Source organism: Microcaecilia unicolor, chromosome 6, assembly GCF_901765095.1.
Source record: "Microcaecilia unicolor chromosome 6, aMicUni1.1, whole genome shotgun sequence".
In the NCBI taxonomy this organism is placed as follows: domain Eukaryota; kingdom Metazoa; phylum Chordata; class Amphibia; order Gymnophiona; family Siphonopidae; genus Microcaecilia; species Microcaecilia unicolor.
The window spans coordinates 295,185,499-295,212,153 of record NC_044036.1 but is presented as its reverse complement, the minus strand read 5'-3'; the positions used below and the strand labels follow the sequence as shown (position 1 = coordinate 295,212,153).

The window sequence follows — 26,655 nt, the reverse complement described above, 5'->3', positions numbered from 1 at the left end:
TCCTGCTGTATTTTCAAATGTAAAAAAAGAGGAGTTTTAGGATAGAATTCTCTGTTTCAAGAGGGAGAGCAGAAATAGAAAAAGAATTAATTTTTTAAATTTTAACTAGGATTACATTTTTTTAATCCTAACCAAAAATGTTAACTCCCTCCATTGTCTAGCATTGCTTTCTCTCCCTTGCCTCTTCTATTTCACCTTGGCATAACCCAGCAGAGGGAAGGCATTGGCGTCAGTTGCAGGTAGCTTGTGGGAATCACTGCCGGAGACCCTATGAAGAGTCAGATAAAGGTTTAAGATAAATGCAGAGGGAGGACCTGTATGCTGGGGGGGGGTGGTCAGCATGAGGAGAAGGGAGAAATAGTTGTGTGTCAGGGTTAACAGGTTTAGTAGCAGAGGGGGAGACACTTGGGTGTATGTACAGGGGAAGAGAAAGGTAGGTATCTGTATGGGGGGAGGGGGAGCAATGTGCTATGGGAAGGAAGTGTGTGTATGCAACTTTTTCATTATATTCAGCAGGTTTAAAACATTCCATACAGTCTGTGCAGTGGAAATTTTGCTAGTACAAAGCCATCCAGCCCAGAGGTGCAATTAATCGTGTGATTGAAATTTTTAATACGATTAATTTAGATGAAAAATTTTATCCACCCTTTCTAGAAATACTTGAACAATTAGGATATGTCCCACCCATAGATATGTTTTTCATTTGGAGGTATTCAGCAATACTGCAGCTATTTTATACCCATGGATATACAAGCTAATTAAATTTGGGGTTCGTGGGAGCTGCAGGATATTTTGCATCTACTTTAGAGCAGTATCAACTTAATGACACCAACTCTGTCCTATTCTGGCACAGGGATATTTTTACCCATATTATGGGGACAATCTAGCTGAGTTAATTTTGTTAAAGTGGCTTGACTGGGAAAATTGTCCCAGCAATCAGCAGGGTTATTCAAAAAGTGATGGTTGTGTTGAGTGGTTGGCTTGACTAACGGAGTCTTATAGCTATCTTGGTTTACCAGGATAGAGAAGCAGCAGTTCTTGATGGAGAAGGACAAATTATTAACCAAACTGGTGGAGGCAGAGATGGATGGGACGTCGGCAGCAAAAATGGTCACTGAGCTAAGAGAAACAATCTACAGGCTGAGAAATGTAAGTCTTCAGCATTCTGTAGTGTAGCTGACAGATGAGGGTGAATGTGTGTGGAGGAACAGGTGTATGGCTTCTCCATGTATGAGCTTTGAGCTATCCTGTTTTGCAGCAGTGCAGCTGACAGATGAAGGTGTGTGTGTGGCTTCCTCCCTGTGCAGGTTTTTAGTAGTCCTGTTTCTGCAATTGTGTGGGTCTGATTACGATTATCACACATTAGACAATTGCCTCATGCAACTTGCCTCAGCTGAAGTGCTCACCAGCCTAGTCCTTAGCCTTACACTTTGTACAAAATGCACACAACTCCTCACAAGTTACTTAGAAACAAGATAAGAAAGTTTATTGCAAAGGAAAAGAATAAATTTAGTTCAGCAATACAAGTGCCAAGCAAGTCTGAAATATAAAAGAAATGATTAGAGAGACCCCCTTGTCTCGAAGCCAGTTCACTGCCTTGGGAACAAAGAAGCACCCCCCCCCCCCACGAACACTAGTCTGTCACTCATATTTATACAGTACATATTATACAATAATCCGGAAACTAAATACCATCTTAGCACATCCCACTAATCAATCATCTACCTTCCTATTCCATCCACATCTGACTTCTATCCTATCAATTGTTAGTTCATACCCAAATTTTTAGAGTAGCAGTTACGCCTCCCCACCTAACCCTGAGTCACAGTCATGCTATCTTTACCCACCTACTAGAAACTTCTCTCCCACCATGCCTTCTGTCATAAATTTCATGCCCACCTCCTCATGCTACTTCAGCAGTTTCTTGTATCAGATATGCAAACTATAAGTTACTAGTAAAAGAGGCCCGTTTCTGACAGAAATGAAACGGGCGCTAGCAAGGTTCCACGCCCCCCTCCCTACCTCCTTCCCTCTCCTCTGAGTTCCAGCCCCCCTCTCCTTCAAGTTCCAGGACCGACCCCTTCCCTCCCTCTCTTCCCCTCCCTCTCCTCCCCTCCGAGTTCCGTGCCTCCCTCCCTCTCTCTCTCCCCTCCGAGTGCAAGCATGACCTGGCCCTCGCCTTCCTGCGTGCTGGCTGTAATTTAAAAATTCTTACCTCGGGGTCCGGCATCAGCAGTGAAGGCGAGCAGCGCTTCAGCCTGCCTTCCCATCTGTCCCAGCTCTGCCTCTGGTCCCGCCATTCCTGAAACAGGAAATGAGGGAGGGACCAGAGGCAGAGCTGAGACAGATGGGAAGGCAGGCTGAAGCGCTGCTTGCCTTCACTGCTGACGCCGGACCCCGAGGTAAGAATTTTTAAATTACAGCTGGCACGCAGGAAGGCGAGGGCCAGGCGGAGGACAGGTCGTGCTTGCACTCGGAGGGGAGAGAGAGGGAGGGAGGCGTGGGGATATGGAACTCTGAGGGGAGGAGAGGGGGGGCATGTAACGGGGAGGGGAGGAGAGAGAGGGAAGGAGGGGGCATCCTGCAACTCGAAGGGGAGGGGGGCCTGTAACTCGGAGGGAGGGAGGTAGGGGGACATGGAACTCGGAGGGGAGGGGGGGCAATTCTCTACTCACCTCCAACGTTCTATGGCTGGCTGGTGCTGGCTTCCCTTCCTTTTCACTGATCCGCCCTCTGATGTCATCGCCAGGGCGGACCAATGGGAAGTGTGTTACAAACCCAGGCATCCAGACGTAGAATGTTGGAGGTGCAAATTATTGTATAGGATTTTTGCTGTACCAGCTAACCTGTGGTTGACTAGCAGACTGTTCCCCTTTTCAGTATCTAAATATAATATAGTTTCAAACTGTATGAAACACAGGCAGTCTGACCCCCAAAAATAATATAAATCTAATGGATATTTTTTTGCATATAGAATGGTCCAATGTAATTAAGATAACTTTAATGGATATTTGAAGTTATCTTAATTACATTGGACCATTCTATATGCATGCACTTATCTTCTAAAAACTTGTAACAAAGTTCACAATCAATAAATTCTTAAGCTCTCTTGTACAGTATCTTACCCTAGACATGACCTTAACATTGGTCAGCAAAAATACAGAAAAAAACAGGGTTTTTTTTATTCTGTTCTCGTGATGCACCCTCCCTCCCCAAGATCTTCTATAACCATCTCCACTCCCACACACATCTGTCTCGATGAAGAACCCACTTCTCCTTCTCCCATTGCTTACGCAACAAATCACGCTAAATGCGTAAACATGGGTCTAGTCTAGTCAGCAGGAGTGTGGGTCACATAGCTGTCCTTGCACAATTTCACAAGGCCACCCTGCAGCCTGATCTACTTAGCAAGGATTGAAAACAGCACACGTGATAATTAGTGGGGGGGGGGGGGTGAAATAAATCTTACAGGTAATCCTTTTTTCATTATTCAGAGGGGTGCTCTGAACATACAAACATTAGGGGTCTGAGCCACCCCCCAAGTTCCCTATACAATGCAGCTGACAAGTCTGAGGGGGTTTGTAGCTTCCTCCATGTGTGATCTTTAGGCTGTCTTCTCTATGTAGTGCAGATGACCTGTTAGTGGTGTGTGGCTCCCCTCGCACGTGAGCTATGTGTAATTCTATCCTTTTCTCTGCCTCTTGGAAGGAGAAACGTATGACCTGTACGGATATTAATCTTCTCACGAGACAAAAGGAGATCCTGCTGCAGAAGCTGAACACCTTTGAAGACACCAACCGAGCTCTCCGACATCTTTTACGAGAGAGGCATGCACGAGAGGTGAGTAATGACATCTGCAACATCTGATGTTAGGGGAAAAAAAAGATCTCTCTGTGGAAATCTGGTGTCTGTAAACTGCTATTAAGGTAGATATGGGGACAATTCAGCATCGGACATCGGTAGATCATATTCCTCTTATCCCTGGGTGTAAGTAGCATGGAATTGTGCTAATTTTTGGGATCATACCAGGTACTTGTGACCTGAATTGGCCACCGCTGGAAACTGGAAACCTAGCTTGATGAAAACTATTGGTCTGATCCATTGTGGCAATTCTTGTGTATTTATGGTATCAAGGAGAAGGGTGGGATTACTGGGGGATTTTGGTGTGGGACAAGATAGTAAGTTCTAAATGGTGTGTTGATGATGGCAGCTTCTGACAAAAGAAATATATATAACACACTGCATAGGGAGTAGTTTCCAGAAAGCAGGTTCTAGGACTGTGGCAGAAATTTGACAGGTAGAGAGGCACCGACTACTAGCTGGCTTGTTACTAAGGTGGTGGAGATTTTGGAGAGATGATGGTTAAGTTCTGTTGGGTTTTTGATTTTACAGTCAGAATCTCAACGATTGATGGAACAAAAGGAACTTCTGTTAAAGAAGCTGTCTGACTCTGATGCTGAGAAATCAGTAAGATCACAGACTCCCCCCCCCCCCTTTTCTATTCATTCTCTCTCTCTCTCTCTCCCTCTCTCTCCCTCCCCCCTCCCAATTGAGCTTGTTTTTCTGTCTCTTCTTAACCCTATGCATGTTACCTGAAAATTTAGGTGTGGTATTGTAAGAGGAGTGTGGGTCTTCTCCATGTTATGGATGACAAGCTGTCTGTCTTTTTTTTTTTTTTTTTTTTTTTAATCTTACAGCATCTTCAAAAAAAACTCCATGAAAGGGAAAAGGAAGTGGAAGATCTCCTCCTTCAGCTCAAATCAGAAAAGGTAGAGTCTGACTTTTTCACCTTGTCCTCTGCTTGTCCCTTCTCTGATATACTTTCTTTTTTTTTTTGTAAATATTTTTATTAGGTTTTCTACATACAAATGGTTATCATCCAGCATATTCTTGTAACACAAGTTAAACATCTTCTTTAACATCATGTACCCTTCCCCCCTCCCCCCTACCTATCACATAATATTGCTAATGACCATCGTTCCTGTGTTTTTCGGCTTTGCTTTGCATCCATACTACGAAGCCACTATCATTTTGGGCGCATCCAAGTCCGCTCCATCTGTCATTCTCCATGCAACATATTTGTCCCATTGTTTATGGAATTGTATAATCCGTCCCGCCTTTATTGCGGTCATTTTAGACATCTGGTAAAGGTAGTCCATCTTGTGTACAACTTTAATCACTGGGGGTATAGAAGGTTGTTTCCATGCTGAAGCCAGTGTAATTTTCCCTGCTACCAGCCACACCAAGGCCAGGGGGTGTGTTATTGATTGGATTCCTGCCAGTTGAAAATGTAATAGACAAGTCTCTGCCTTCAAGTCATTCTGTTCCCCTATAATTTTACTAAGGGTTCGTAATAATTCCAACCAGTATGCTTGTGCTTTAGGGCACGACCACCAAATATGGGGCATATCACCTATCTCCATACATCCCCTCCAGCAATAACCCCTTCCTTTCCTATACATTTTTGCTATCTTATTAGGCATCGGGTATCATTGATATAACATTTTATAACCATTTTCCACCAAAGAACTGGAGATAGATACGTTTAGCTTATATCTCATTGCCCTTTCCCACCTCTTGGAATCATAGCTTATCTGCAAATCATTTTCCCATCTTTGGGTGTAACGTACTATTGGATTATGGTATGATACTAATACTCCATATATTCGGGAGACACATCTTCTCTGACATCCCCCTCCCCATGGCCTTTTCCATATCAGAATCCCCTATGGTTAGTTCCCCTTTAGCGCGCCTGTTTATATAGTCCCGGACTCTGTTGTAATGATATAGATGGGACATTGGTAGATCATATTCCTTTTGCAGGACTGTAAATGATACCAAGCTCCCATCAGTCCATATTTGGTTCAAAGATGCCAGCCCCTTATGTTTCCATATTCTAAAAACATTATCAGCTGCCCCTATGGGACAGCCCATAGCGGTCTGTATCTTTATATGGCTAAAGTATTTCCTGCCGGGTAAGAACTTCTGTCGTAAAATATTCCAAGTTTGTAAGGGGAAGCGTACAACCGGTGGTGCCTGTCCTATACATGTTAGGCGTTGTTTCTGTGGGGCCCACAAGATGGTGTCTAACCGCTCTAAGCTGAACCAGTATTTTTATATTTATAGCCAGGGCTTTACATTATCTGTGCCCCATTCTGCCAGCACTCGTAATTGTGCAGCCTGATGATATTGAACAAAATTTGGGACTCCCATTCCCCCCCTTCTTTTTGGGTTGGAACATCCAAGAGTCCCATACTCTTGGTGGCTTATGTTGCCATATATAAGCAAATACTTTGCGGTGTAGATGGCGAAAAAGTTGCTTGGGGATCGGTAGGGGCAATGCCATAAATAAGTACAAAATCTTTGGCAAAATTATCATTTTTATGGCGGATACTCTACCCAACCACGATAGCTTCAACCCTTCCCATCTCTCTAGCTCTTGAAATAGCTCCCGAATTTTGGGGGGGATAGTTAGCCTCATACATATTCGTCACTTCAGCTGTGAGATTAATCCCCAAGTATCTCAGTGAACGGTTGACCCAACGAAGGGATACTTCTGATGGAGCGATAGCTGTAGCTCTAGCTCTCCAGATAAACCCACCCCCATGATCTCGGATATGTCCATGTTCACCCGAAACCCTGAGAACCTCCCAAACTTCTGTAGACTCTGCATTATCCATGGCAATGATTCCTGAGGATTAGTCAGTGTGAGTAATATATCGTCTGCAAATAACATTATCTTATAAGTTTCCTCGCCTAGAGTCAGGCCGAGAATGCCTGAATGTTGTCTAATGGACTGGGCTAGTGGTTCCATTGTCAGTTCGAGCAGCAATGGAGACAGAGCACATCCCTGACGGGTTCCCCTACCCAGTTGTACCCAGTTGTATTAGCTTCGAGCCCGATCCATTGATTCGCAATGACGCAATTGAATGTGTGTATAACAATTTAAGCCACGAGGCAAACCGCCCCAAGATACCCATCTGGTTCAGCACTAAGAACATGAATGTCCATTGAACCCGGTCGAACGCCTTTTCGGCGTCCAGTGATAACAATAATGTGGGCTGTTTTGTATCCCCTGCCTCATGGATTAGATGTTGTCGAAGGTCTGCCTCCTTGTTATGAAGCCTGCTTGATCAGCATGGACGAGTTTCGGCATTACCCGTTGTAATCGACTAGCTAGAATTTTGGTAAATATTTTATAGTCAGACCCTAATAAGGATATCGGACGGTAGGACCCGCAATTTTGAGGGTCTTTTCCTGATTTCAATAGAATTATGTTTAACTTGTACCACTTCAGCATAGAACAGGGACAAAAAAACGAACGGAAAAGGGAGGGAAAAAAAATCACTTTCTGAGCCTTTAAAAGTGAACTGTAGAGCCTCCTCTGCCGAAGCAGTGCTGGACTGATAAGGCAGCTAAAGTGGGCAAGCTTCCCAGATTCTCATGTCCTTGAGATAGGGAACTACAGCACTTGTTAGGGAAAACCTTTAAAAGCTACAGAAAGAAATGGCAGTTTTCGGTAGCCTAGATAAGGATAAGGGGAAAGTCAAGTACTGTATGTTTGATGGTAAAATACCCTTTTAAACGTTGCAACCACACGGTGTAGCACAATAAGGTCTATCAAGCTGTCACTTGCAGCGCAAAAAAAACCTGTCTCGGGGCTAAAATCATGGCTCAGAGACAGAATGAGAAAGCATTAGAGTATCAGCCGGTCTATTGTTTAAGGGAGATGAAATAAAATAGAGGGCAACGCCCAAAAGTCAAAGCAGTATGAGCAGAAATTTTGGGGAGTGGGAGACAACGTCCTAATCAAATGACACAAAAGAGGAGGAAAAAAGTATGCCCTAATAAAAGGAGAATGCAGAGTAAGACTAAAATGCAGTGCCATAATCTTAAAAGTGAAAGCACATCCGTACATTCTTACATGCTCAGAAGTGCACGTATAATAGACTTGGCGGCATGAGGTATGAAGAGATAAGTAATTTTACAGCATTCATTCTGCAACTAGCAGGCAGAGAGTTAAAAAGTAAAACTCACGCCACATGGGGCTGGAAAGGAAAAAGAATAGCTTTGTAGGAAATGAAAATTGAAAAGTGATATCAATATTTTTCTAGCTTGCACAAGAAGCGAAGAAGGTGTATGTAATTGGTACCGTGCGGGCCACACCCTTATAAATTTTACACGGGCCACAGACATATAGTGTCGGCAGAGCATCAGAGAGGAGGGCAGGGAGGATTATTGTGGCAGAAAAAGGGGGATAAATAACAAAATGTTGTGAAGGAAGGGATTCAGATTGGACTTTAAGGGAAAAAGAATGGCTATGGGGGTGGGGGTGAGAGCACAGAACTGAGCAGCTGTGAAAAAGAGCAATTAGTTGAACTACGCAGCAAATAATAAAGAACAGGAAATGCGCTTCAAAGTGAAAAAGCCAAGCCAGATTTAGACAGGTGGAAACCGGTGCCTTGTATGACAGCGGCATACAGAGATAAGAACTAAGAAAAGCAGAGACGGAACAGTATAGTTCACACAAAAATCCAAATCAGACGGAGTACAAAGACATACACAAAGATGCAAAAAAGGGGAAATAAGAGATACAAGACCAGGAAATATGTGTAACAGCTGAAAAGATAGCACTAAATCATCAGATAAGTATACCCACTACAGTTTCCCACAGGCATAAGGAGAAACGGAAATCAGAGGTTGTAATACAGCGCTAAGAAAAAGAGCCGAGAGAAGTACAGGAAGAAGGGGGGATGTGGGCTGTTAGAGGGAAAGCATAGTTCAGAGGACTGAAGGAACTGATTATACTTAGAGAGATAAGGGGAAAACAGCAGTTGGACGACGGTAAGCAGCTACAAAGCTGAGCACCGTAATTACTGTTTTCAGCTGAAAAGGAAAGAAAGTTGTAGGAAGTCCAACAGAAAAAATAAGAAGGAATAGAGTAAAAGGGACAGTCCCGAGACATTAAAAAATCCCGTGGATAACTGTTTCAGCACAAGATCAAAAGTATGTGTCGCACCCACAGAGTGAAGGCAATAGCAGATGTGGAAAGGTGGGGGCTGTCAGTTTTAAAGAGTGATTATAAGAACAGAGAAACCAAAAGGATTTTAGAGGAGAGCAATCTGAAAGCGTGCTGTTCTCCTAGAGTAAAGGAAATTCCCCCGATATGGGAACATCAAAGAAACTGTACAGAAAAGAGAAGAGCAGGAATAGACCCAGGGGACTAATAGGAAAAGGTAGATAGAAGAAGTTAGGATGAAGGAGAACAGGAAAAGGGATTGGGGAGGAAAGTAAGGTCGACAGAAGAAGGAAGAACAGAATACACAGTGAGAACAAGGGGACAGGGATTTGAACACAGGGTGGAATGGGAAGTAGAAAATGCGCAACCTCTAAGGATTGTTAAGCGAGAATGCTAGCATAAAGACCAATCCAAAGATTTTGAACATTGAAATAAACTTACGGCAAACCCCAAATCGCAGTCGCCTGGATTCGGTGTTATGCACCAATCACACAACAAGCACAGTCTTGCGCACATCACGCAAATCAAAGAGATGGACAGGATAGGAGAAAGAAAAGGGGGTGAGAAAGAACAGAACAGAATATTGAAAGACAGAAACGAAGGTTTGAACGCAAATAGAGATCAGCATAGACAAGGGCAGAGAAGCAGGTGTGTTAGTTCAGCGCAGCAAGAAGGTAGAAGAGTATGTAAGATAGGGGTCAGAAAAAGTGTGCAAGTTTAGCGCTCAAGAAGGGAACCTGCAAAGAACAGATAGAGGAGTAGGTAAAAGACAGGGGTAAGAACAAGAAAATTGGACAGAACATAGAACCTTTGAACGCACAAAATTAAGTATCCCCTCTTGCGTTCAAAAGAAGATCAAGAAGGTCAGCGAGTATGGTCAGCGTTCGGAGTCACCATTTGCCAGCCGCCATGATTATGGTAGCTCCGAGTGAAGCTCCATCTCATTAAACATTCGGACCAAGATCAGAACCAGCAACTTGCTATATTTTTTATAAAATTTGTTCGTGTAGCCATCGGGGCCTAGGGCTTTCCCATTTGGTAGATCTTCTATGGCCCTCAACACCTCCTCTGCTGTGATTGGGCTTGATAATGCCTCTCCCTCCCCCTCCGTCAGCCTGGGAAGCGCAGTCTCTACTAGATATTCCTGAGGCTCTTGCAAGTGTGCTATTTCTTCTGCTTGATGCAATGTTTGATAAAATTTATAAAAAGCTGACTTAATGTCCTCAAGCTTTGTACATTTTTTCCCCTCATCGTCAATTATGGTGTGAATATAGGAATTTAAAGCACGTTTCTTCAACTTATGTGCTAATATTCTTGAGGTTCTATTTCCAAATTCAAAGTGTGTTTGTTTAACCCACTGCAAGTGCTCAGCTACTTCCGCTAATTGCAATTCCCTAAGCTCCATCTGAATAGTATGTATGAGGTTTTGGGATTGCGCCGAGAGATGTTGTTGTTTGGCCCGTGAGGTAAGACCAAGCAATTCCGCATGTAATGTCTTTGTGTGGGCTTTCGCCTGTCTCCTCATAAGTGCTTGTAGCGCTATTATCTTCCCTCTTATGACTGCTTTAAGGCCCTCCCATAGAATCTTCGAGGATACCTCCCCATTATCATTAATAGCTAGATATTCATGGATCTCAGCTTCCAGGCACGTTACCACCGAGGTGTTTGCTAACAGCTCGTCATTGAAACACCACGGGGGTATTATGGGGGTCCTCACCTCCCACTCTACCTCTAATTTAACTGGTGCATGATCTGACCACGTTCTAGGTTGGATTTGTATGTCTTCTACTTTAGAAAATATATTGGTAGATCTTGGATTCTTGTATTATGATGCATTATTGGAAGATGTTTGGCAGGTGGCTTTATGGAAAATAATAAAAATATGTTTAAAAAAAAAGAAAATATATTGGGAGGCCCTAGCCATAAATCTATATGCGAATGGGAATCATGTACCGCCGAATAGTAGGTATATCCTCGGGACTGTGGGTGCATCTGGCGCCATATATCTATTAATTGCCATGTTCCCATAAACTTGTACAGTTGAGCTGTGTCCGATTGAGCATATCTCACCCCTCTTGTCGAATTATCTAGTGTCGGCTGTAATGTCAGATTAAAGTCTCCTCCCACTGATAGAGTGCCTTCAATGTTCTTAGTAAGAACCCTAGACAATTCCGTTTAAAAGGCACCTTGATGCTCATTAGGGGCATATATATTTAAAAGAGATAGAGTTTCTGTCCCTAGCTTCACTATTAACATCAAATACCGTCCCTCTCTATCCCTTATCACCTGTTATATCTGCAATGGGTACTTGCTAGCTAATATAAAAAGGACTCCCTACTTCTTATTGTCTTTGTGATTAGATGCGAAATACATATGTTGGTTTTTGCCCCGTCGAAACAAATGCTCCTTGGTCGGGAGCAAGTGTGTTTCCTGTACAAAGGACACATACACTTTTATGTTTCAACTGTTTTATTGACATCACAAACTTTAATACAACTCGTTAGATGCAATATTACATATCATAAAACACCAACAGTATCTGAACATCAAAGCACTGGAGCGATGCCAAACTTTTATATAGTCACCTCACTCAATGGACACATCCACTTTTAGACGTTGTATCTCCCTGAACAGAAGTTGGCGTTTCGTGGGGGAATTTAGTCCCTTAAGGGTCATGCATGGTACTCTACTCATCCCATAATCTTAATAAAATTTCTATGTTCTGTGCCCTCTGGCTGAGGATGTCTGGCTAGCCCCTTTGTTTTTCTGCATTTGGTCATCAGCTCTTCTGGACTTCCCTTATTTCTACCCCTTCCCCCTCCTGACCAACTCCCCCCCTTTCCTACTAATTGGCACAACTTTGGTAATTGCGTTAGTGTGCCTTTGGGGGAAGGACCTCACCCCTCACCATACTTAGATATATAGCTAGCATACCACCACCACCACAAAACTTCACCAAATAAACTTTAGCATTAAATGAATTTGTAGCCTCTATACTTAAACATATTATATACCTTATACCTTACTGAGTTTTCTATTGATATCATGTCCGAGAGTCCCATTCTTTAATTGACATTCCTGATGCAATTGCTTTTTCCAAGCTGATCCTGCATTGACTCAGTTTTTAATTGTCTCCGCTGTGGTTTTTATTCGGGAATCCGAGTGTTGCCGCTGAAGGCGTCCCTTGCCTTTTGTTACTCTTTGTCATCTAGGTTTAGTTGGTTTGGCCGTTGCTAGTTGTTGAGCAGAGTTCCCTTTCTTGTTGATAGATCCTTCTGGAAATATCTCCCTCGCTTCTTCCAGCTTCCGTACTTGATGTAGCTTGCCATCCCTGTAGAATTGTAGCACAAAGAGGTATCCCCACCTATATCGGATCCCCTCAGTATGTAGAAATTGAGTGAATGGTTTCAATTCCGCTCTCCTCTTTAGTGTGCTTGCCGCTAAGTCTTGATAGCATTCTATGGCATAGGAGTCCCATTGAAAGTCTGGTGTTGCCCTAGACGCCTGCATGATTTTTTCTTTTAGTTTAAAGTCACCAAAACAGGCTATAAGGTCCCGCGGCTTGTTTGCTCTTGAGGCTCCCAGTGCTCGATGTGCCCGCAGAATCTGGACCGCCGAGGGCTCTTTATTGATTTTTATCGTTGCCAGCAGTGCACTCGCAATGTTTTGCACCACTATTTCACTGTCCGCATATGTTGGTACTTCCGGAAGCCCTCGGAACCTTATATTGTTTCTTCTGCTTCTGTTCTCGAGGTCTTCCAGTTTTTCCCATATCTGCTGCATCTCTTGCTTGAATTCTGTAGCTTGCAGGTTTAACCCCTGCAGTGCTTCATCCTGGTCTTCCAGTCTCTCCTCGGTCTCTGCCATGCGGATGCCCAGCGCTCCGATCTCCCCTCTCAGGTCCGCCCCCAGCGTTGCGAAGTCCGAGCGCATTGCCTTGAGATCAGATTGTATTTCTTTTATCCAGGAACCGATTTCCCGCAGTGATGTTTCCTCCTGCCTCGGACCCTCTCCTGACTCAAATAATGGTGGGGAGCATTGCGATTGACGTTCCGTTTATGGGTCTGGCTGCTGAACTGCCGGGGTGTTGCCATGTTTGTTTGCGGCTGAGCCAGCATTTGCGAACTCCGCCAAATCTATCATACTGATACTTCTCTCGGCTAGTTTGTATAGTTAGCCTCTCACTGTTCGCCCAAATTAAGCTATTCGAGTGCGGTGGCTACGCTTTTTTTTGCTCGGGGTTTGTCGGAGCTGCTGGCTTATGCTGTCATCTCCGTTGGTGAAGTCAATTCCTCCCTCTGTTACACTTTCTAAAACAGGTCCTATCCTCCTGGCATTCACACATCTTAGTGCTGTCTCCTTATAAATAAAGCTAGACACCATCCATAGGGCTAGTGCATGTTTCCCTTGTCCTATGAAATAGAACAGGTGTATTCCCCATTACTTCTGGTGTGAAGTGCTTCTCCACCCTCCCACATCTGAACATTCCTATAACACGTAAATTCTAAGTGAGCTCCATTACTCTGTTCTCAGGAAGTCTCAAGAACTGCATCAGAATTCTCCAAGTCTCTGGAAACCACCAGGGCCCATTTACATGGACAATTGCGGAATCGTGAGGCTGAAAATAACCGTCTGTCTGTCCAGTTAAGGGTGAGAGAGATTCCATGTTTGTGTCAAGAAGAAGCCCAGCAACTTCTCCATAGCTAGTAACCAGTTTTCCTCCCCTCTCCTTCCCAGAACCTGGAGCGCAGCCATACACAGCTGAGGGGAGAGATGGAACAACTGTTAGCCAATATGAATGACCAAAAGCAGAAGATTGAGAAGGAGAAAGAGGCTCTCAAAAAGGCCACACGAGCACAGAAACAACGTGCTGAACACAGTGAGGACACTATAGAGAAACTGAGCATACAACTGCAAGAAAAGGTAACATGAAGCTAGGGCAGAATGGAAACTGAGGTTACAACGTTGAGCTTAGAGGTAAATTTATGAAAAGTTGCTTTAAGTTAGCGCCAAACATTTGCGCGCTAATTATCAATTCTGTAACAGCAGTTCTGCTTGGAACTGCTGTTATAGAATACTAACTTAAGTCTGCATTTTCATACTTAACTTTAGGTGTGAGCACTTATACCAGCTCAAAGGCTGGTATAAGTGATTACGCATAACTGCATGTGTTCTATAATGTGTGCACAAGTTCTGGGCCTTCCCCTGACCCGGCTATGCCCCTTCCTGGTCCACACACCCCCTTGCAGTTGCATGATATAGATTTTGCGCATGTATGTTATAGAATACGGAATAAGGACATTTTGCGTGTGCAGATGCTGATTGGTGCCAATTAACAACACTTAATGCCAATGACTGCAAGTTAACACCAATTATCAGCTCATTATATTAAATTATGCCCACAACTGACCTTATTCTATAACTTCAGTGCACAACTTTGCGTGCTAAGTGTAATGTTGGGTTTCCAACTTCATAGAATTAGGGGGCTACTGGTTGGTGTTAAATCTTTGGGTTCTCCATAGCAGCTCATCTTTCTCTCTTCTTCTGTCCTCTTGCTGTCTTCTGTCCTTTGGTTTGTCTGCAGGACACACAGTTGGTTGACACATTGTCTGCTGTTGAGACATGGAAAACTCGTTTAAATAAAAGTTTAAGTGAGAAGAGCCAGCTGGAGACAGACAACTCAATATTGAGCAAGTAAGAATCCTCAGGATATGGGACAGAACAGGGTGAAGATCTTTCTGGGCAAGGAGCAGGAAACTCCTCACTAAGTGGTTGAGGATGCCTTGAGTCATAGGGCAGTGTGGCAACATGGCTTGCAGTTGGTTGCAGGACCTCACTAAAATGTGGTGCGCACACAATACTTTTTTATTTATACAAGGAGCATAATCAGCCCTGTTTCCTCACAGGATTGGTACTTCCAGTAGTCTCTCAAACACAGTTCCAATTCCAGTAGCCTGCCCTAGGCTTGGCTGCATTCTTCAATATGCCATAACTTTCTTTATCATAACCAAAGTTCCAATAGGCAAGGGATAATTAGCCTACCTAGGCAAACTTCAGTTACCTCACTTGTGATCACACAACCCTGGAATCCCTGGAGGCATAGATTTAAGTCTTCTTATCACACAGGAATGCAAAGTTCTGAGTTAGGGCCACTTCTGTTCTGGAACTCTCCTTAGGTACTGCAACCAAGCCAGAACTTGGGAGGTTCCTTGCTCAGGCTTCCCTTGGAGACCTCATCCCTTGGGGTCCTCTATGATGTATTCTGCTCGAAGGCATTTAACCACGTCCCAGCCTGAGCCCTATCCATCTGACTCATCCTCTGACATGGCAGGTTTGCACCACCTGCCGTATAGTGGCTAAACTGCAACCTCAGTGAGGGAGTGTTCATAGGGACACCTGTGGATATACCACACTCCCTCACAGGCAGGAACTTCAGCCTAAGGGGATGAGCATCCCTCATGGCAGGAACTTAACTTTAAAGGACAAAGAATGTGGGCAGGAATCCTGGCACAGAGGCGATGAAAAACTCTTGGGGCATAGGATGGACACCCTGGCATTAAGTGGATGATATTGTGAGGGAGGAATGGGTGGGAGGGTGCCATTTGTCTTTGGGTTGTTTTTAGAGAGTCAGTGGATAAATTGGAGTGATTAAATAAATCTCACCAAGAGTAAATGCCAGTACCAAGGGGGTGAGAATCTCACAAGATGTAGGACAAGAACCCAGGCACAGAGGAGCACAGGACAGGAACTTCAACACTAAAGTGGGGTAAATTAGATTTCCTTGTCATCAACAGCAGATGAATCCATTAACTGATGGGTTGTATCCGCCTACCAGTAGGTGGAGATAGAGAACACTGAAAGTACATGGTGTTCCTGGCCACCCAGCCCCCTCTGCCTTCAGTATATCTCTATCTCCCAGCAAGTGTGGACGTCGCTTTCTCAGCTCCTGTATTTCTGCCTGGGGTGGCTCCTGTGCTTTGCCAGTAGAGCGAGGGGTGTTGTGGCTGGTGGTGCCCACTTTAAAGGCATATTTGGTTTTCCCTGTCCCTGCCTTACCCCATTCCCCCTCCTCCCGGAGTTCCTCTGTGGCTTTCTCAGCATGGTGATTTCTGAGGCTTTCTTCAGAGCTCCTGGTTCGGTGCAGCTTGACCGAAGCTCGTTTGACTCGGTCTCCTGAGGTGGGAGTGGTGCCCAGCTCCGGGGAGGTTCCCGCTGACAGCGCTCTGTGTGGGGTAAGTTTTGGCGCGAGGGCGCCATTTTGTTTCTGTATTTGATGACTGCTGAAAGGGTTAAGCGCTGCTCCCATTGTGGGAAACGCAGATCAGCAGTGGGGCTTTGCAGCACATGCTGCCTAGATGCTAATGCTGGCATGAGCATGGCGAGCGGTGATTCTTCCCGCCTGATGGAGTTGGCAGCGGGCGCCATTTTGGGGGCACCGCGTGACTCGACCCTTGTGGTTGTGGAGGAGTCTGAGTGTAGGGGGACGCCTCTTTTCGAGGTTTCTAGAGGAGCTATTGCCTCCGCTTCCCCCAAGGTGGAGGCGGATGTACAGGGTGAGTTTTTCTCCCCTGAATTTGTGCTGCTGATGCATAAGGCTTTTATGTTAAAAAGAGCACTGCCTGAGGCTCCTGACAATTCCTTTCGGACTGGGTTGCCTCCAGTTCTTGATAGACCAGCGTCTGCTGGAGACTTTATTTCTTCCCCCGAGCTTTTGGCTGACGCTAAGCGTAGACAAGTTAATACCCCGTCTGAGGGGGACTCTTCTCCCCCGTGGTCTAGTTTTGGGGAGTCTGAGGGGTCTGGCAGGCCCTCACGGACTGATGATCCAGACGAGGGTGGCTGTTTGCCACAGGAGTTGGATGACCCTAAAGCGGTTCGGATTTTCCACCGCGACGAGCTGCCAGCTCTCATTTCTGATGCCTTACAGGCCCTTTGTATTAAAGATCCTAACAAGGGTGCTGCCTCTTCTATTAATCCTAGGATGGCTAGTACTAAGAAGCCTTCTGGGGCTTTTCCCGTGCATGCTGCCATCCAAGAGCTTATTTCAGCTCAATGGTCTGACCCTGATGGTCCCTTGCAGGTGGCCAGGGCTATGTGTCACCTTTACCCTCTGAGTGAAAGTCAGTTGGCCCTATTTGGGATGCCTAAAGTGGATGCGTTAGTCACGGCTGTGACTAAAAAGACCACTCTCCTGGTGGAGGGAGGGGTTGCTTTGAAAGATATGCAGGACCGGCGACTGGAATCTGTGCTGAAGTGGCCCTTTGAAATCTCGGGCCTTTCTTTACAGGCGGCTATTTGCAGTTCCTATGCAGCCCGGGCCTGCCTTTCCTGGTTGCAGCAGGCGGTTGAACAGCCCGCCGATGGAGCGGGTTCCCTCGCTGAGATCGGCCCGCATATGGAGTCTGCCCTGCCTTTTTTAGCTGATGCCCTTTATGATCTGGTCAGAGCTTCGGCTAAGCAGATAACTGTGGCGGTTGCTGCCCGCCACCTTCTTTGGCTGCAGCATGGCCTCTAAACAAAGGCTGGTGAGGTTACTTTTTCGGGGCCTTTTATTTGGGGAGGATTTGGAGAAGATTGTTAAGGACCTAGGGGACTCTAAGTCCCAACAGTTGCCTGAGGATAGGCCGAGGCCTTCTTCCAAAAGTCCTTCTTTTCCCTCCTCTTCCAGGCCACGTTTTCGCGAAGCTCGCAGGTATCGCCTGGGGCGCTCTGCGAGGTTTGGTCAACGTACCCGTTTCCAGCAGAGGAACTCCTTTCGTTCGGACAAACGCGCTGCGGCGTCCGGGCAACGTCCAGGAGTTCAGGGGCATCATCCACAATGATGGGGCACAGGTCCGCTCGTCGGTTCCCACAGTAGGGGGTCGTCTCTCCCTCTCTCGAGGAGTGGACCAACATTACTTCGGATCAGTGGGTCCAGGACCTGATCAGAGAAGGTTACCGACTAGGATTGGCTGCCCCGGTGGGAGACGCGTTTTTGGAGTCCCGATGCGGCACTGCCATCAAGCGGACGGTGGTAAACGAGACTTTGCAGGTGTTGCTGAAGCTCAGAGCGGTGGTTCTGGTTCCTGCCGCCGAACGCGGCTGCGGTCGCTACTCAGTCTATTTTGTGGTGCTTCGAAAAGGCGAGGGTCGTTCAGACCTATCCTCAACTTACGCAGAGTCAACGAGGCCTTAGGAGTGCAACACTTCTGCATGGAAACCCTGCGCTCCGTCATTGCGGTGGTACAGCCAGGAGAGTTTCTCGTGTCTCTGGACCTCAAGGAAGATAATTTGCATATTCCCATCTGGCCGCCGCATCAGCGGTTTCTCCGGTTTGCGGTATTGAGCCAACATTCCCAGTTTCGCGCCTTGCCTTTCGGCCTGGCAACTGCTCCTCGGACTTTTTCCATGGTAGTGGTGGCTGCCTTTCTCAGGCGAGAGGGCATCAGAGTTCACTCTTATCTTGACGACTGGCTCATCAGAGCGGATTCGGCAGACGAAAGCTGACTTGCCACAGCCAGAGTTGTTACAGTTCTTCAGACTCTGGGCTGGGTAGTCAATATGCCCAAAAGTCACCTGACCCCCTCTCAGTCTCTCAAGTATTTGGGGGTCTGGTTCGACACTGCTTCGGGGTTCATTTTTCTTCCTGACAACAGGCATCTCAAGCTTCAGAATCAGGTCCGCCTGCTCCTGCAGATGCCTCGCCCTCGAGCTTGAGACTTTGTTCAGCTCCTGGGATCGATGGCGGCCACCATAGAGGTGATTCCCTGGGCGAGAGCTCATATGAGGCCACTGCAGCTTGCTCTACTTCAGCATTGGTCTCCGATTTCCCAGGAATACCAGCGCAGACTAAGGTGGCTTCCTGCAGCCCAGCGCAGTATGGATTGGTGGCTTTCCGACAGCATGCTGCAGCAGGGGATGCCACTGGGTCTTCCTTTTTGGTGTCTGTTGATAACGGATGCCAGCCTTTTGGGCTGGGGAGCTCATTGCTGGGGACGCTATGCTTAGGGTCTGTGGTCCACCGCGGAAGCAGGATGGTCCATCAATCGCTTGGAACTGAGAGCGATATTCCAGGCTCTTCTGGCCTTCCACAGGACGGGAAGGGTCTTCCTGTCCGAGTTCTGTCGGACAACACGACAGCAGTGGCCTACATCAATTGTCAGGGTGGCACTCAGTGCAGGGCCCTGGCTGCGGAAGCGTCTCAGATCTGCGACTGGGCCGAGCGCCACCTAGAGCTGCTGTCCACGGCTCACATAGCCGGTCAGACCAACATACAAGCTGATTTCCTCAGCAGACATCAAATCGACCTGACAGAATGGGAACTGGCAGAAGAAGTTTTTCTTCAGATTTGTGCTAAATGGGTGACTCCAGGTTTGGACCTCATGGCGTCAAGCGTAAACACCAAAGTCCCTCGCTTTTTCAGCAGAAGGGAGAGATCCTTGCTCAGCGGGGTTGGATGCCCTGGCTCAACCTTGGCCCTCTGGCCTCCTGTATGTGTTCCCTCCTTGGTCCTTGATAGGATGAGTACTACTTCGGATTCGCCTGCACCGAGGGTTAGTGATTCTCATCGCCCCGGATTGACCAAGGCGTCCATGGTATGCGGATCTCCGGCAGATGCTGGTGGACGCACCGTTCCTTTACCTCGGGTTCCGAACTTGTTAGTTCAGGGTCTGGTGACTATGGAAAATCCTTGCCGCTTTGGTCTTACAGCCTGGCTCTTGAGAGGGCGCAATTGAGGGACAAGGGCTATTCTAATAAGGTTATTGCCACGCTCTTGCAGGCTCGCACGTGGTCTACCTCTGCGACTTATGCTCGGATCTGGCGCACTTTTGAGGCGTGGTGTACTCCAAAGTCTATCACGCTGACTCTGGCGACAGTCTCGCTTTTGCTGAACTTTTTGCAGGACAAGTTACAATTCCCTTCGAGTTCAAGTGGCAGCGTTGGCCTGCTTCCAGGGGAAAGTCGCCGGCTTGTCCCTTGCTACTCATCCGGATATTGTCCGATTTCTCAGAGGAGCGCTTCATCTTCATCCTCCTTTGTAGTCGTCCTGTCCGGCTTGGAACCTGGGGCTCGTGTTGAAGGCGCTCCAGCGATCTCCGTTTGAGCCTCTTAAATGGGCTTCTGAGAAGGATGTGACTCTCGAGACAGTTTTTTTTTTTTTTAGTGGCAATGACATCGGCAAGAAGAGTGTCTGAGCTTCAGGCTCTTTCCTGTCGGGATCCTTTTCTACAGTTCTCGGAATCCGGGGTAACTGTTCGTACGGTGCCTTCCTTTCTGCCTAAGGTGGTTTCAGCTTTTCACCTGAACCAGCCCATTTTTCTTCCTTCTTTTTGTAAGGAGAAGTTTCCGGACTGCTTTGAGCAGTTGCGCCTTTTGGATGTCCGCAGGGCTCTGTGGCAGTATTTGCAGATGTCAAATGAGTTTAGGAATTCTGATCATTTAGGAATTCTGATCATTTATTTGTTCTGTTGGCAGGTCCCCGACGGGGGTTTCCAGTGTCTAAGACCACTATAGCCCACTGGCTTAAGGAACTCATTTTTTCTGCTTATCTGCTTTCAGGGCGGTCGCCGCCTGAAGCGTTTAAAGCGCACTCTACGAGGGCAATGTCCTCTTCGTGGGCTGAAACAGGTGTCTTTTCTCTTCAAGAGATCTGTCATGTGACTACCTGGGCTTCTCAGCTCTCTTTTGTGCGGCATTACAGGCTGGATGTGGCACCGCGGCAGGATGCGCATTTTGGAGCGCAAGTGCTTGCTTGCGGAGTTGCCTGTTCCCACCCTACTTAGGGAGTGCTTTGGTACATCCTATCAGTTAATGGATTCATCTGCTGTTGATGACAAGGAAGGGAAAATTAGGTTCTTACCTTGATAATTTTCTTTCCTTTAGTCACATCACATGAATCCATGATCCCTCCCTGACTTTAGTTTTGTACAGATGTTGCATACAGACATTGTGCCTCATCAGGAGTACTTGAAGACAAGCTATCAGAGTTTCTACATGCTGTTTTTATTGCAGGAGGTTGATAACGTCCCTCCTTTGTTTGCTTATTGCTCCGGGTCAGGGGCGTTTGTTCTCTGTGAGGAAAGTTTGTTATTTTGCCTTTCTTATTCACTCTGCTTTGGAAATTTCATATACTGAAGGCAGAGGGGGCTGGGCGTCCAGGAACACCATGTGCTTTCAGTGTTCTCTATCTCCACCTGCTGGTAGGTGGATACAACCCATCAGTTAATGGATTCATCTGCTGTGGTTAAAGGAAAAAAAATCATCAAGGTAAGAACCTAATTTTCCCATTCTATAGCATCCATGCAGACTGATATATATATACTAGCCGTTAAGCCCGTTAAAACGGGCGCGTATTGGAATGTTTTTTTTCCCCAAGGCCCCCCTCCCGTTGCAGCTGCAAAGCCCCCTGCCATCCTCCTTCCCTGCCAGCTCCAAGGCCCCCTCTGTCCCTCCCTCCCAGCTCCAAGGCTCCAGTCCTCCCCCCCAGCTCCCAAGGCCCCCTTCCCTCCCTCCCAGTTCCAAGGCCCCCTGCTCTCCCTCACAACTGTAAGGGGCCCCATTCCCTCACAACTGTAAGGGCCCCCCTGCCCTCCCTCCCAGCTCCAAGGCTCCAGTCCTCCCCCCTTCCCAGCTGCAAGGCCCCCTGCCCGCCCTCCCTCCCTCCCAGTTCCAAGGCCCCAGGCCCTCCCCCCAGCTCCCAAGGCCCCCTGCCCTCCCTCCCTCCCAGTTAAGGCCCCAGGCCCTCCCCCCCAGCTCCCAAGGCCCCCTTCCCTCCCTCCCTCCCAGTTCCAAGGCCCCCTGCTCTCCCTCACAACTGTAACAGCCCCCTGCCCTCCCTCCCAGCTCCAAGGCTCCAGTCCTCCCCCCTTCCCAGCTGCAAGGCCCCCCGCCCTCCCTCCCTCCCAGTTCCAAGGCCCCAGGCCCCCCCCAGCTCCCAAGGCCCCCTTCCCTCCCTCCCTCCCTCCTAGTTCCAAGGCCCCCTGCTCTCCCTCACAACTGTAAGGGCCCCCCTGCCCTCCCTCCCAGCTCCAAGGCTCCAGTCCTCCCCCCTTCCCAGTTCCAAGGCCCCCTTCCCTCCCTCCCTCCCAGTTCCAAGGCCCCCTTCCCTCCCTCCCTCCTAGTTCCAAGGCCCCCTGCTCTCCCTCACAACTGTAAGGGCCCCCCTGCCCTCCCTCCCAGCTCCAAGGCTCCAGTCCTCCCCCCTTCCCAGCTGCAAGGCCCCCCGCCCCCCCTCCCTCCCAGTTCCAAGGCCCCCCCTGCCTTCTTCCCAGCCAGCTGGAAGGCCCCCTTCAGTCCAGCCCTCCCAGCTCCAAGGCCCCCCTCCTTCTGAGACCTCCCATGTCCCCCCCCCCCCCCCCCCCAAGGTAGCCGCTACCACCCCCCCCTTTACCCGGCCCGGGCCCTCTCTTCGTTATTCAACTTACAGCAGCGCCAAAACAGCAGCAAGCAGCAGCTCCCGTTGGCCTTCCTTCACTGCCTGTGCCTCGCCCTCACACACACACACACACACTAGCAGATGGAACCTGAGAACCACTGACTTCTAACTAAACATATAAGTGAGCTGTGCAGTTTCCCTAGAGTCAGTCTGTTCTCAGTCTCCAGCAGACGGTGGATGTGGTAAGCCTGTGCAGTCTCACCTTTCTTCAAGTCCATTATTAGAAAGCTTATATGGAATAATAGGAGGCTAGGATAGGGTACTGTCACAAAATGCCTAGCCACCCGCCTGGGGTTACCCCACGGCCACTTAAATGGTCTTTTCCCAGCACAGCTCAGGTCCACCTGCAACTTGTGCTGTACACTAGAACCCTCCTCCCACTGACTAGGTCCCATCCACCTCTGGGCAAGTCTCCCACTCTCAAATTTTATCCCCAGTGATTTCTAGGTTACTAGTTCCCATAAAGCACTCACAGACCCAACACACAAACCACCAGGATTCTTTATCAGTCCAGACAGGCAGAGGCAAGAAACGAAATTGCCTTAAAAATTGAATAATGAACAAAAAAATGTACAATCAGCAATCAATAACAGGTAACTGAAATATGGCTCAATTATAACACTAACTAAACATTTGTGTACTTTCTAAAAAGTACCTGGGGAGATCAGGATATATTGCTGCTCATCAATTACCAAATATAACTGTTTTACAGGACTTCAACAAAGAGCTTTCTTTCTTTCTGTCTCTCTCTTCTCCCGGGCTTAAACTGGAGCAAAAGCCAGTACAATCCAAATGAAAATGAGCTCTTGGGCTAATTGGAGTACATAAGTAATGCCACACTGGGAAAAGACCAAGGGTCCATCAAGCCCAGCATCCTGTCCACGACAGTGGCCAATCCAGGCCAAGGGCACCTGGCAAGCTTCCCAAATGTACAAAAGTTCTATACATGTTATTCCTGGAATTGTGGATTTTTCCCAAGTCTATTTAGTAGTGGTTTATGGACTTGTCCTTTAGGAAACCGTCTAACCCCTCTTTAAACTCTGCCATGCTAACCGCCTTCACCACGTTCTCCGGAAACGAATTCCAGAGTTTAATTATGCGTTGAATGAAGAAACATTTTCTCCGATTTGTTTTAAATTTACTACACTGTAGTTTCATCGCATGCCCACTAGTCCTAGTATTTTTGGAAAGCGTGAACAGACGCTTTACATCCACCTGTTCCACTCCACTCATTTTATACACCTCTATCATGTCTCCCCTCAGCCGTCTGTTCTCCAAGCTGAAAAGCCCTAGCCTCCTTAGTCTTTCTTCATAGGGAAGTCGTCCCATCCCCACTTTCATTTTAGTCGCCCTTTGCTGCACCTTTTCCAATTCTACTATATCTTTCTTGAGATGCGGCGACCAGAATTGAACACAATACTCAAGGTGCGTTCGCACCATGGAGCGATACAACGGCATTATAACATCCTCACACCTGTTTTCCATACCTTTCCTAATAATACCCAACATTCTATTCGCTTTCCTAGCCGCAGCAGCACACTGAGCAGAAGGTTTCAGTGTATTATCGACGACAACACCCAGATCCCTTTCTTGGTCCGTAACTCCTAATGTGGAACCTTGCATGACATAGCTATAATTCAGGTTCTTTTTTTCCCACATGCATCACCTTGCACTTGCTCACATTAAACGTCATCTGCCATTTAGCCGCCCAGTCTCCCAGTCTCGTAAGGTCCTTTTTGTAATTTTTCACAATCCTGTCGCGCGTTAACGACTTTGAATAACGTTGTGTCATCAGCAAATTTAATTACCTCGCTAGTTTCTCCCATCTCTAAATCATTTATAAATATATTAAAAAGCAGCAGTCCTAGCACTGACCCCTGAGGAACCCCACTAACTACCCTTCTCCATTGTGAATATTGCCCATTTAACCCCACTCTGTTTCCTATCCTTCAACCAGTTTTTAATCCACAATAGGACATTTCCTCCTATCCCATGACCCTCCAATTTCCTCTGTAGCCTTTCAAGAGGTACCTTGTCAAACGCCTTTTGAAAATCCAGATACACGATATCAACCGGCTCCCCTTTGTCCACATATTTGTTTACTCCTTCAAAGAATTGAAGTAAATTGGTCAGGCAAGGTTTCCTCACACAAAAACCGTGCTGACTTGGTCTCGGTAATCCATGTCCTTGGATGTGCTCTGTAATTTTGTTTTTAATAATAGCCCAGAATAAGTTTTAAAAGTATACTGGTTCTTCCTTTACTATCTATGTGCTAAAACTAAAGAAAGATCCAATTTATACGGTATCAAAATTCTATTAAATGGAGGGGGTTCCTCATATACAATTTTTTATTATTACCCAACTCTCAATATATCTTATCACTTTGTTTCTACAATTAACGGGATGTTCAGATATAGGATCTATCAGATAACCATGTCACCATCATTCAGGCTATAACATGAGCCAGGCACTTTTTATGGTGGGCATGTACTCCTCATTGATCCATAATTGTAATTTTCTTAAACCTTCATTCATTAGCTTGACTCAATATATTAGTCAAAATTGCACTTAGCTTAAATGAGATATCGCTCTGTTTTTTCTTCTTCCTTTTCTATTATTTTCTGTTTAAAACGATAATCATCTCGGAGACTTCTGATCCGACATGAAATCATGTTTCGCATTAAATGCTGTATCAAGGTTCATCTCCTAAAAAATGAAAACACCCGATCAAATTACATATTAGTATAGCTATATTTTTTCCATTTTCAATAAATCCCACATCCGTCATACCTCAACCAAAGCTGGAAACATATCCGCTGCTCTCTGTGTTTCAAAATGGCCGCGGTGTTTTCTCTATTTATATTGCGAATTACGTCAACTCAACAGCTGATCTCTTACCACGTACCAATCCCAAGAGCCCAGTCTGTAACTCCTCCCATTTACTTTTTCAAATTACCGACATTCACTCTATTTCTCAATTTAATCCATTTGGATATACTGAATTTAAAGAGAAAATCCACGAGCACAAACATGAAATTTCTGATATAAAATGGAGAGTGATCGATGATATACAAGTAGGGTGGGAGGATGGTAATATAGAAAGATTATTAAATTATAAAGAACAATCGTGGATTTTCTCTTTAAATTCAGTATATATACAAATGGATTAAATCGAGAAATAGAGTGGATGTCGGTAATTTGAAAAAATAAAGGGGAGGAGTTACAGTCCAGGCTCTTGGGATTGGTATGTGGTAAGAGATCAGCTGTTGAGGAGTTGACGTAATTCGCAATATAAATAGAGAAAACGCCGCGGCCATTTTGAAACACAGAGAGCAGCGGATATGTTTCCAGCTTTGGTTGAGGTATGACAGATGTGGGATTTATTGAAAATGGAAAAAATATAGCTATACTAATATGTAATTTGATCGGGAGTTTTCATTTTTTAGGAGACGAACCTTGATACAGCATTTAATGCGAAACATGATTTCATGTCGGATCAGAAGTCTCCGAGATGATTATCGTTTTAAACAGAAAATAATAGAAAAGGAAGAAGAAAAAATAGAGCGATATCTCATTTAAGCTAAGTGCAATTTTGACTAATATATTGAGTCAAGCTAATAAATGAAGGTTTAAGAAAATTAAAATTATGGATCAATGAGGAGTACATGCCCACTATAAAAAGTGCCTGGCTCATGTTATAGCATGAATGGTGGTGACATGGTTATCGGATAGATCATATATCTGAACATCCCGTTAAGATTGTAGAAACAATGTGATAAGATATATTGGGCGTTGGGTAATAATAAAAAATTGAAAACTAAAGAGAGCATTAATTTCTCTGGAACACTTTACAGCAAAGAAACACCACCTGCTGGCTAAATAGCAGAAATACACTTCACTTCAACATAATTAATGCAGGAGAATATCCAGTACATTGTACAGGCTTAACACACTGTTTCTTCACGGGTACCATAAATTAATCCAGGCAACACAGTGGGGAGAGTTGAAAGTCCCAGACCTTCGTCTGTACAATGTAGCCTCTTTAATGCGTTGGGTACCCGAAGTGCATATGGGACATTGGAAACTTTCACCAAAGGGTTAACAGAAAAATAAGCCTCTCCCTCTCCAACCCTCCTCCCTCCCCCAAGAGGCAGCACAAATCTTCTTTTTTTTTTTTTTTTTTTTTTAATTCTTTTTATTAACTTTTTCTTTACATAACTCC

General features: G+C 46.1%; 1 protein-coding gene across 2 annotated transcripts in view; it reads left to right on the top strand.

Moving 5' to 3' along the window:
• Positions 1 to 26,655, top strand: part of ODF2 (outer dense fiber of sperm tails 2) — a 137,573-nt gene that overhangs the window by 43,113 nt on the left and 67,805 nt on the right. For both annotated transcript variants that reach the window (XM_030207923.1, XM_030207922.1), the window contains exons 6-12: positions 1,020 to 1,149; positions 3,709 to 3,840; positions 4,393 to 4,467; positions 4,698 to 4,769; positions 13,553 to 13,669; positions 13,757 to 13,942; positions 14,604 to 14,713. In XM_030207923.1, the coding sequence (XP_030063783.1) occupies positions 1,020 to 1,149; positions 3,709 to 3,840; positions 4,393 to 4,467; positions 4,698 to 4,769; positions 13,553 to 13,669; positions 13,757 to 13,942; positions 14,604 to 14,713 (822 nt within the window). The remainder of the gene's footprint in view (positions 1 to 1,019; positions 1,150 to 3,708; positions 3,841 to 4,392; positions 4,468 to 4,697; positions 4,770 to 13,552; positions 13,670 to 13,756; positions 13,943 to 14,603; positions 14,714 to 26,655) is intronic.